This window comes from Vicugna pacos, chromosome 13, assembly GCF_048564905.1.
Source record: "Vicugna pacos chromosome 13, VicPac4, whole genome shotgun sequence".
In the NCBI taxonomy this organism is placed as follows: Eukaryota; Metazoa; Chordata; class Mammalia; order Artiodactyla; family Camelidae; genus Vicugna; species Vicugna pacos.
This window is the reverse complement of record NC_132999.1, coordinates 51,984,168-51,995,547: the sequence shown is the minus strand read 5'-3', so window position 1 is coordinate 51,995,547 and position 11,380 is coordinate 51,984,168. Positions and strand designations below refer to the sequence as shown.

The window sequence follows — 11,380 nt, the reverse complement described above, 5'->3', positions numbered from 1 at the left end:
GTGTCCTGGTGTAGCGGGGCGTCCTGACCAAGGCTCGGTGCGCGGCGGCTGAGTCCACGTGCGGACGTGGGGCGCCGGGCGCGCGCTGCCCCCGAAGGTGCGGGCGGGCGAGGGCGAGCGTGCGCACGTGCGGCGGGCGGCGGTGTCCGTGGGTCGGTGTCCGCGGTGCGGGCTCCGTGTCCACCCCCCCCCGCAACCCCCGCCTCGGTGCTGATTGGCTCGGCGCCGTGACGGGCCGGCCCTCGCCCGGGGCGGCGGCGGCGGCGGCGGGCGCGGGTGCCCGCGTGTGCGCTGCGAGCCGGCGTGTGCGCCGGTGTGTGCGCCCGGCCGCCGGGTGTGCGGGAGAGCAGGGAGCGCGCCGACGCGCGGGCCGCCGCGGCCGAGCCCCGGGTGCGCGGCGCCCCCGCCCGCCCGGCCCGGCCATGGCCCCCGCCCGGGGCCGCCTGCCCCCGGCGCTCTGGGTCGTCACGGCCGCGGCGGCGGCGGCCACCTGCGTGTCCGCGGCGCGCGGCGAAGGTGAGCTGCGGCGGCGGAGCGGCGGAGCGGCGGGTCGGCGGGGTGGGGGCGGCAGAGGGGCCGGGGGCGCGGCGTGCGCTGCTCCAGCGAGGTTCAACTTCCTTCTCCTCGACCCCTGAATGCCAAAGGGGCTGGAATCCCTGGGCCTGGGGGCAGAGGGTGGCACCGCCGGAGAGACCTGGGGTCAAGGGACAGAGCGATGGTGATGGGGACCAGACTTGGGGAGACGGCTTGAGGATGATGGACAGAGGCATGGGGGACAGGGGGACAGAACTGACAGATTCCGAGCTGGGGACAGGGAACTGAGGATCAGACACTGGGGACGAGGGGACAGGACAGGGGACAGAAGAAGGAAGAGGTATAAAGGAGAGAGGAAACAGGGCAGGGGACAGGGGTGGGGACAGAGGACAGAGAGCAGAGGGACACAAGGATACAAGATGAGGTTCAGAGGATTGAAGAAAAGGGGGCTGGGGATGGTGTTGAGAGATGGGGACCAGGACCTGAGCAACGAGGACCAGAGATCAGGATTGGGTTTGAGGGAAGACAAGAATGAGGGACAGGGAATGAGTGTCTTGGAAGTAGGACGGCTGGAGGGCTGGAGGACTAGGGGAGATAGAGGGACAGCAGCCAGAGAGTGACAGCCGGAGGGGAGGCAGCTTTGGTGGGCACTGGGGAGAGGGGGCCAGTGAGGAGAGGGCTGAGGGGCTGCAGAGGGACTGAGGCAGACAAGGCCCTGGAGAGCTGAATCTTGTCCAGGGACGAGGCTGAGACAATCCCGGTCACTCAGGGGACAGAGGAGTGGGGTATGGGCTGAGCAGTCAGGACCAAGAGGATCTGGGAGGAGACAAAGAAAGCTGGGAGGGGGCACCCAACACCCAGGGTCTCATACCTGCACAAACACGCACGTGCCTTAACCCCACCGGATACATCCAGGTCCCACTCAGGATGCCACCCTGGATTCTGCATCTCACCCCAACCCCTGCCCTGGACCTCCTCTGCTCTTGCAGCTCTGCCTCGAGGAGGCCTGACCTGGTGCCCTGGGCAGGGTCCTGGGGCTGACATCCTGGGTTCAGAGCTGCATTCTCACCTTGGCAGGATGAACTTCCAGAGTCGACGGCAGTGTTCCTTATCCATGCTCAGTTATACCACAGATCCACCCCCTCACACAAGAACAGCTCACGGGGTGCAGTCATACCCGCAGCCACACATGCACAGACACACACTGGGATTCACACACATAGACCTAGCCTGTAGAGACTCACATGCCTGGACAGCCCCTGCCTCCCACCCACAGTCAGATGCATAGAACTGCAGCCAGTACACATGTGCACACATACACATGTAAAGATGCATGCACGTGAAAATATGCACATCTGTGGGCAGACAGCACATGTATAAAAAGACCCTCAAACTTGCATTCATGTCCATAGAGAATATGCACACAGACATAGATAAACCCATAATCTCCAATGAAACAGGGGCCACTCAGGGAGCAGGGACCACAGCAAGAGAGCTGAGGGGTGAGTAGGAAAGAAGGCACCAGGGGCCTGGGGACTCTTGGAGCTGTGGCCTGAGAACAGTTTTCCCAGGGTTGTGTGGCGAGAAGGGGTCCGTTTCTTCACCCAGCAGGATTTTGAGGCGGCCCACATTGAGGCTCTGGGCGTTTGGGTGGTGCACCCCTGACTCCTTGCTTCAACTCTTTTCCCAGGAGGAGCTGGCAAACCCAGAGCCCCTGGGGAGGGGACTTTGACCAGGCTCAGGAGCGGAGAACAGACATTAGCCTGGGAGAGAGGATGTGTCCAGGGAGGGGCAACAGTTGGGAAAGAGGCAAGGTCACAAAGAGAGGAAGGGGGGACATCTGTCGGGGATGCGGGGGAGGGAGTCATTGTCCAAGGGCCAGGCTACGCCTGTCTGATCAGTACAGCAGTGTACCCATAGCCTGACATGGGTTACCCACTCGGGTTGGACAGTCCTAGATGGAGGCCTGAGGGACAGCCAGGAGTCCCTGGGTGGTGCAGAACCGGGACCACCAGGGAGGCTGTTAGAACTCAGGAAGAGGGTTCTGTTCCTAGCTGGGGTCCTGCAAAGGTGACAGTGCCCCAGGCTGCCCAGGTGCCCCTGTGCCAGGTCCCTCACGGGCTGGGGACAGCCCTGCACCTGCAGAGATGCCCGGGAGCCTCACCAGGCTTGAAGCCCCTTATCACTGTCTGGTGTGGATTATCTACCACTTTGGGGTGATTTCCGAGGCATTCACATCCCAGCTGACATCCCCTGGCCACCCCGAATTCTCCAGTCTCACCACCATGTGCTGCGTCCTCAGGGAATGTAAATCAATTTAAGTATTAGTCTCAGTGAAATGGAATGGGGGAAGGTGCTAGAGAAAAAAAGAAATGGCATAATGCCTTCCGCAGTCGAACAGGAAAGGCTTAGGAATTATCCGTGCTTCTCAGAGCAGGAGAGGGACTGGTCTGATCCCCCAGCAGAGCTGGGCAGGTAGGCCCTGGAGGGATACCTTCGTTCATCTTGCCGATGAGGAAACTGAGGCAACAAGGGGTTAAGTGGTTCATTTCACTGAAGACCCTGAGAGACCATGTGTCCAATCCTCCCATTTGCAAGTGGGGAGACAGGCCCAGAGAGGGTCATTGACTTCACAGATATCACACAGACCTTCAGTCCAGCAGGGCAAGAGGCAAGAGAGAGCCCAGCCCTGGTGAGCAGAAGGTTGGAATCTCCAAGGGGACTCAGGCCCGATTTGGGTGGGCCTAGTGCTGGAATTCTCTCCAGCCCTGATGAGACCTCCTGTGGGCCTGGAGCTTCCCATGAGAGACACTCTGTTCCCCCTACAGAAGGGGACATAAAGTAGGGAAGAAAGGGACAGAGGGAGAGGAGGGGTGGGATGGACAGAGAAGGGTCTGGAAGGAATTGGAACAAGCGGTCTTGGAATCCTATAGCTCTTCCTGAATCCAATAGAATCGACTTTTGACTTATCTTTGGATAATCTGAGCCCCCTGGCTGACTGATCAAGAATCAGCTGCAGACACAGTTGGGGATTCCCAGAGGGGAGGGAATGGCCTGGAAAGTGGCGTCTGCTGACAGTTGCCCCTAGAGTTAGGATGTTCCGGGGGAGAAGTCCAAGCAGTGGACATTCATTCCAATTGCCCCTGGGTAGGGGCAGGTCTGAGCTGCATCCGGGTGATGCTAGAGAAGGGGCCCTCCAGCTTGGAGACCCTGTCTGGGATGTGGGTTGGGGTAGGGGAGTCCACACGTCCCCTTTCCCCACCTTCTCCCCAGACTAGGCCCGGCTGGTCTGGGGGAAACTGCAGTGCGGCCCCCTCCCCCTCCCACCAGCCAGCAGGAGGAGAGAGCTTGCCTGACCCAGTTTTCTCTCCATTGCCTGAGAGGGAGGGAGGGAGGCGGGAAGGCTTCTCTGCCTGTGCCCCTGGCGTGGGGCCGGCTCTGCTCTGCTCGGCTCAGGGAAGGGAGATCCCTCTGCGGATACTGGCTCCATCCCCTGATCCTGCCTGGCCCCTGGGGGCCTGGGGAGGAGCTCAGAGGCCCCTCCCTGGTTCTTCGAGTCCTCTCTCCAGCTGACCTCTGGGACCCCTGACAGTGGGGTAGGGAGGAGGGAAAGAGGAAGAGGAAGAAAATCAGCAAATAAGAGCCTCCTCACTCCAACACTTCCTGAGGACACTTGTCTCCATCTTTGAGGGGCAGGCGCCGAGTTATGCAGATCTCAGGCGGAAGGACACCCAGCCTCTCTTCGGGAAAGTTCCAGGAGGGCCCTGTTTTAACTCTGTGACCTGCCCAAGTCAGCGATTGCGTTGGTTGGAAGCCCATGAATACTGGCTGGGAGAGGGGTACAAAGAAGAGAAAGCGAAATGAAAGCTGTCAGACTTGGAGCCAAAGCCCTTTCATCAGATGGATCAAAGGAAGCAGGGGCCCAGAGAGGTGAAGGGACTTACCCAAGGACACACAGTAGTTAGAGACTGCTGGGATTCAAGCCCTGATCTCATCACAGTTTAGTGCATCTTCATCACGGTAAAGTGAGTGGGTGGGCCCTAGGTACCTAGAGAGAGGCAGGAGGGTGAGGACTTAGGGAACGGGAACCAGCTTTGGTAAGGCACTGGCTCCAGGTTTTACAGTTTCCCCTTGCCCACCCGCAGGTATTATCATCCCCATTTTACAGATGAGGAAACTGAGGTTCAGCGAAGTGAAGGTCACCTGCTATCAAGTAGCTGTACCGAATATGAGCCCAGCGGTGTCTGATTCCAAAGGCAGGCTCTTTTCTCTGCCATGTTGTGGACACTTTGCAGGGTCTCCTTGGAGGGTCTGGCTTAAAATAAACTTGCCTTTGGGCCAGTGCTCCTTTCCCACCATGGTGACACCCAGAGATTCTGCTCCTTGGACTCAAGCCACCAGGGCTGGTGGTCTTATCTGTGATGCTCTGGGCACCAGCCCTGCGGCTGCACCTGTGGGGCTCCAGGCATGTTGCTGAGCTTCCCTGAGGCTCAGTGTTTTCATCTGTAAAATGGAGATAAAAGTGTACACCTTTCAGCATTGTTGTGCTGGCCGCAGATGAGCTGGGTCCCAAGCTTCCCCTCCAAAGCCCAGCCCACAGTCAGTGCTCACTAGCAGGCAGCTCTGACTCCTGCAAATCCCTCAATGTCACATGTGCACAGAGGACCTGTGGGGTGCAAGGCACCCTTCGGGGGACACTGATGATTGTAAAGCTGGGGCTAGGTCATCTTCACAACCACCTGTAAGGCAGACATCACTATCACCCCATTTTACAGGGGAGGAAGCTGAGGGGAGGGGAGGAAGCATGCTGTGGGACACCCAGCTCCAAACTGGCAGAGCTGGGATTCTGGCCCACGCTTCCCAGACGGCTGAGCCCATCTTTTAGCCACACCACCTCACCACCAGCCGGGGCAGCCTGGCACTAGGGGCAGCTTGCATTCTGGGAGGTTAGAAGACTGTGTTTTGGCTGTGATGGTGGAGGAAGGCTTCAGGGAAGAGAGAGCACTTGAACTAAGCCTTGAAGGACAGGGAAGTGACAAAGCACCCAGAGACTGGAGCTGGCATGTTCGGGGCCAGGAGCAGCCAGAGTGGCTGTGCCGGGCTGGTCCTGTGGGACTGGGGAAGGGGGTTCCCAGAGGTCTGATGCGCTCTTGTCTCCTGTTCTACAGTGAATTTGCTGGACACCTCGACCATCCACGGGGACTGGGGCTGGCTCACGTACCCAGCTCATGGGGTAAGTGATGGCAGTGGGGCCAACATTGTCCCTCTGTGAGCAGAGAGAGGCTGTGACTCAGAGTCTTATCATCAGACAGATCAAAAGGAAGCAGAGGCCAAGAGAGGTGAAGGAGCTTACCCGGGGACACACAGCAGTCAAGGACAGAGCTGCTGATTTCCTAACAGTTTAGTGCACGCAGACCTTTTGGATTCCAGAACCAGTCCTGGTGCCGGGCTCCTGATTCTTCAGGTCTGACGCCTGGGTGTGGGATCCTTATGTCTGTGTCCTGGGCCTGCAGGTTCACCTTGTGCCACAGCCGGTCCCACAGTGGCCAGGGAGGTGTCAGTATCGAGGAACAGGGCAGCCTGGCCTTCCACTTCTGCAGGATTAGTCCTCCCTTCATGACCTCCCTGCCCTCACCTGAAGCCTCCAATTGTTCGCCTCTTCTATCAGGACCCCCGGGGTGGTTCTGCCAGCCCCAGCCTCCCAGGCCCATGTGGCCTCCATGGTGATCCTGGGCTCAGCCCATCAGGTCCCTGTAGGTCATGTACTCAGGCAGCACTCCGTCCTTCCCTCCTGGGGAGTGGGCATGGTAACCCAGTACCTCCGATTCTCTTATCCAAATGCCAGAGATCAGTAAAGCCAAATCGAGCCCAAGAGCTTGACGGGGTGTGGCGCCACCATCCACATAGTGGGTGGCCCTGGGCCACCACTTCACTTCCCTGAGTCAGTTTCCCTGTCTGTAGAAAGGAATGAGCATGTGATGACCTCGTGGTGTTGGTTGAGAGGGTGAGGGAGATGACACGTGGCCTTGGCCCCATGCCTGGCACATGGTGAGCCCTCATTATGTGTATTACTATCATTACCGTTGTTATTAATCTGTATGATGGTTGTATCTCACATAAACTTCCTCCTACAAACATGCTCAGGAGCACACACACACACATCCCCGCCGTAGACACGAGCACGTCCTGCACACACACCTCCTTTCATGAACACTTTGGCTCCCGTGGCTCTGGAGACAGAGGGGTAACACTGGTAATAATGACGATGATGAGAGTGACCCCCAGAGTGGGTATTTGTGAAAGGAGTATTTCTTTACTTTGGGGTGAGATTTTCATCCAGGCTGTTTGTGGCCTGTGACTGGGGTCAGGATGAGCCCCACTCCTCTCTTTGAGGTCTCATCCCCAGGTAGCAGTAAGCTGAGTCTGCTGTCATTGGCCCCCATCCACCAGGCTTCAGGGACCTGGAGGGACGGCCTGGGGGCCTGACAGCCAGGAGGGACACCCTTCTCAGCCTGAGCAGGTCAGCCCTGCCTGAGGACAAAGGCTGGGTCCTGGCGGTGTCCTCTTACATCCCTGGGCCTCAGTCACTCCCCGTGAAGCGCTCTTCTGTGTGTATCCCACATGGCTGTCTCCCGGGGTGAGCTTGGGTGGAAGGGCTTTGGCACAGGGAGCGGCTCTGCCGGGAGCTGGGGGCTGACCCATGAGGAGGTGACTGCCTGGCTGTTGGTGGGGGGGTCCGCATTTCCCCTGAGACCCAGCAGCTAGGAAGGAACGGCCCTAGCCCCCGAGTTTGGGTCTGGACGTCTCTGTCCCTCTGTCCCATTCAGAGCTTAGGACTTGGTTTTTAGGATAATGGAGTTGTCAGGGTTTTAAGCAGGTGAGGAATATGACTGGACTTGTGTTTTGGACGACCACGCTGGTAATCTAAGGTTCTTTTGTTTGCTGGGCGCTGTAAAGCCTGGCTCAGAGTGATCTCCTTTCGTTTGGGAGTTAGAACAGATAATCACTTATATTCACATAGCTCAACCATTCACTGACATCATCTCATTTAATCCCTACCACCAGTCCTGCAAGTGGGTGCAGCCACCCCGTCTCACAGCTGAGGAAGCTAAGGCTCAGAGCCGTGAGGAATGATTGCACCGTCAGACAGGTCCCAGGGGATGGATGCAGTCTCATATCTCTCTGGGCTCGAAGCCCACATTGAGCTCCTTGTGCCCACCTTGGCCTGTGTCCACCTTGGGAAGGGGTGGGAGGCAATCCTGCATTGTCTACTGAGCCAGGGACCACCTTCCCATCTTTACGGGACCTGGAGACCAAGCTTGTGCCGAGAGGAAAGAAGGCTGGATGAGATCTCTGGTTTCCAAACTCTGGATCTTGAACCTGTGCTGGGCTAGCAAGTGAAACATGCATATTCCACATCTAGTGGGAAGGGGCCTGGGAATTTTTTGTCTAACAAGTGCCCAGCTGGGTGGAGAGCTTTTGGAGATGGTCCTCGAGGTTCCGTCCACCCCTCTGATTCTGGAGTCTGTGAAGCAGCCTGGGCATGAGGGTCATCCAGGACTGTCTCCAGCATCACAGAGTTATCAGGTTGTTAGGCCGACAGCACAGCCTAAAACCAGCAGTGCTGGGGCTGGAGGAGCCAGTGCTCTCCCGCTTCTAATCAGTGTGACTCAGGCCAGTCCCTTTACCTCGCCTCCACCTCCTTGTTCAGAACATGGGGATGGTCACAGAGCCTGCACCAGGCAGTGGTCACCTGTGAGATGGTGCAGGAAAAGGACATTGGACCAGTGAGAAACTGGACGCTCTCAAAGCTCAAGCATCTCTGCTGAGGTCGGGGAAGTCTGGCCCCAGAACTCATGCTTTTAACCAGGCTACGCTCCGTTTGGACCCCTCCCTCCCCACACTGGGTCATGCGCCACCACATCTGGTGAATTAACAGTCACTCATGACGTCACCTTAGCTGAGAAGGCACATTCCTTTTTATTGCTGCATTTGATCCTTACCACCCCCTGCAATAAATGAAAGGGGCACCCCATTGTACATATGAGAAGCCCAGAGCTCAGAGAGGGAATGTGATACACCCAGGGATGCACAGCTGGTTTGCTGCATTCTGTTTCAGGAAGGGGCAGAGTTCCAGAGTGATAGTGGTGGTTGGGGAAGGAGTGTGCCAGGGGCCTAGAGAGGCAGCTGGGTGGGAGTGGCACCCAGTATGGGATGGGGGTGCCCAGGTAGAGAACAGGGCTGATTCCACCCTGGTACCACCCTCCAGGAATTTGGGCCACTCTGGGTGTCTGCAGCAGCCCCTGGGCTAAGCCAGGCCATTGGCACTGGTGGGGCGGCTAGAGCGGACTCAGATAGAGCTGATTAATTTATCCAGGTCCCTGGCAGGAAACAGACGGGGAGCAGCTGGCTGGCTCTTTGGTGCTCCATTAATTGTGACAATGACTTTAACCCCAGATGTGACGCAGTGCTGCCCAGAGCCCTGCCTGCAAGTGGAGCACAGTGTGGGGGGCCTTCTTAGGGTTGGTGGTGCAGGAGGGGCATGCACTGTTTCAGGTGAGGCTGGCACACCCTAATCTGCTTCCCTGGTGGTCCCCAGAGGCAGGCATAGGTGGGCTGGAAAGAGGCTGCCAGTTCAGCATCATATCAGTCCCGTTCGTCAAGTGCCGTCTGTGCCCGGTCCAAGCTGAGCGTTTCGTAGGCTTCTCCTCCATTTATCCTCTCAAGCCTCGCTGAAGTGGGGCCTTTCTGAGCCCCCTCTTACAGATAGGGCCACTGAGGGCTGAGACCTTATAACTGGCCAAGACGAGGGCAGACTGAGGGTCTTTTGTCAGACAGGAAAGACTTGAGATGCCCCTGGTCCCCACTCCAGTGCTTGTGGAACAGCTCGGAACCCACAGATTCTCAGAGCACCAAGAGGAGTGGGCTCTACCTCCCTCAGCCCTCGACCCCACCCCGGCTTCCCCTCACCCCACCCCCCTGCTTAAGCAATAGGATCCGTTGTTCAAGGACGATACACATAGAGGTCCAGGAGAGAAGATCAAGGCACTGCATCTCCAGTGGAGCCAGGACAGGGACCCTGAGCCTGCCCCCTCCAACCACCCTCGGCCCCCACCCCCTCATCAGAACCCTCAGGGAGCCACTGAATTCAGCCCAGCAACGTCTGCTTCTGGCCAGCCAGCATTCTGCAGCTGAGGAGGCTGGGGCCCAGAGAGGAGCAGCAGCTTGCCCAAGTTCACACAGCCAGTTAGTGCCTGAGCCAGGCCCAGCACCCAGGCCTCTCGACTCCTAGATCATTTCTCAACACTGTGTTTTTTAAGCCTACAGTTCCGTGGCATTAAGTACATTCACATTGTTGTGTGACCATCACCACCGGCCATCTCCAGAACTCTTTTCATCTTCCCAGACTGAAACTTCTTTTTTTTTTTTTAACATTTTTTATTGATTTATAGTCATTTTACAGTGTTGTGTCAAATTCCAGTGTTCAGCACAATTTTTCACAGACTGAAACTTCTGAACCCACTAAACTATAACTCCCACTCCCCTCTCTCCCCAGCCCCTGGCAGGTACCACTCAACTTTCTGTCTGTATGAATCTGACTTAAGTACACCATGTAAGCGGAAGCGGATGGGATTTTGTCCATTTGTGTCTGGTTTATTTCACTTCGCATAATGTCCTCAAGGTTCCTCCATGCTGTAGCATGTGTCAGAATTCCATTCATTTTTAAGACTGAGTAATAGCCCATTGTATGGACATACACGTTGTGTTTATCCATTCGTCCATAGACGGACATTTGTGTTTCCACCTTTCGGCTGCTGTGGACATGGATGTGCAAATATGTGTCTCTGCTTTTATTTCTTTGGGGGTGTTTAGGTGTATTCCAAACGTGGAATTTATGGTAATTCTACGCGTAATTTCTTGAGGATCTGCCCGACTGTTTTCCAGAGTGGCTGCCCCATTTTCCATTCCCACCAGCAATGCACAGGGTTCCAGTTTTTTCACATCCTCTCCAACACTTGTCGTTTTCTATTGTTTTGATAATACCTAGTGGGTGTGGAGTTATATTTCACTGTGGTTTTGACTTGAATTTCCCTAATGCTCAGTGATGTTGATCATCTTTCTATGTGCTATTTAGCCACCTGTATGTCTTCTTTAGAGAAATGTCTATTCAAGTCCTTTGTCCATTTTTAAATAGGTCTGTTTGGTTCTTTGTTGGTGACTTGTAAGCATTCTTTACATATTCTGGCTATTAAACCTTGATCAAATATATGATTTGCATATATTTTCTTCCATTCCGTGGATTGCCTTTTCATTCTGTTGATAGTGTCAGTGATGGTCGCTGGTTTATTTCTGAATTAGTGATGCCTGGCCAGCACCTGCCACTGAAACAGTCACACTCAACTTTCCCGCATCCTGGTACTCCCTTGCATGAGACCCAGGCCAGCCTGTGAGCCCCCAGCCTTAGGCTGAGGGCAGAGGGAACGTCAAGCACAGCAAGGCAGAGGGAGTCCATCCATCAGACAGTCATTCAACAAGCACTGGTGCAGGGAGCGCTGCTGAAGGATTTGAGGTGGGCAAGGGCAAGGTCAGGTTCATGCATTAGAAAGATCCTCTGGCAGCTGATAGGAAAACTGGACCAGTGGGCTCACTGATTTCCCCAAGCAAGTCCCCCCACCCTGGGAGTAACTGCGTAGAAACAAGGTCAGAGCTTTGTAGCTTTGGCATCATTTCAGGTCCTGACCCCAGCACTTACTCGCTATGTGACCTCAGACACCAGGCTCTGTGTCTGAGCTCCTCTTTTCCTTATCCGTGAAAGGGTGGCAAATAACACTTCCCCCAAAGGATG

The 11,380-nt window shown here is 56.3% G+C and overlaps 1 protein-coding gene across 1 annotated transcript in view; it reads left to right on the top strand.

Moving 5' to 3' along the window:
- The first annotated feature begins 326 nt into the window (after positions 1–326).
- Positions 327–11,380, top strand: part of EPHA8 (EPH receptor A8) — a 34,557-nt gene continuing 23,503 nt past the window's right edge. Inside the window, exons 1-2 of the mRNA XM_072975153.1 lie at positions 327–516; positions 5,703–5,767. Of these exons, the coding sequence (XP_072831254.1) occupies positions 423–516; positions 5,703–5,767 (159 nt within the window). The 5' untranslated portion in view covers positions 327–422. The remainder of the gene's footprint in view (positions 517–5,702; positions 5,768–11,380) is intronic.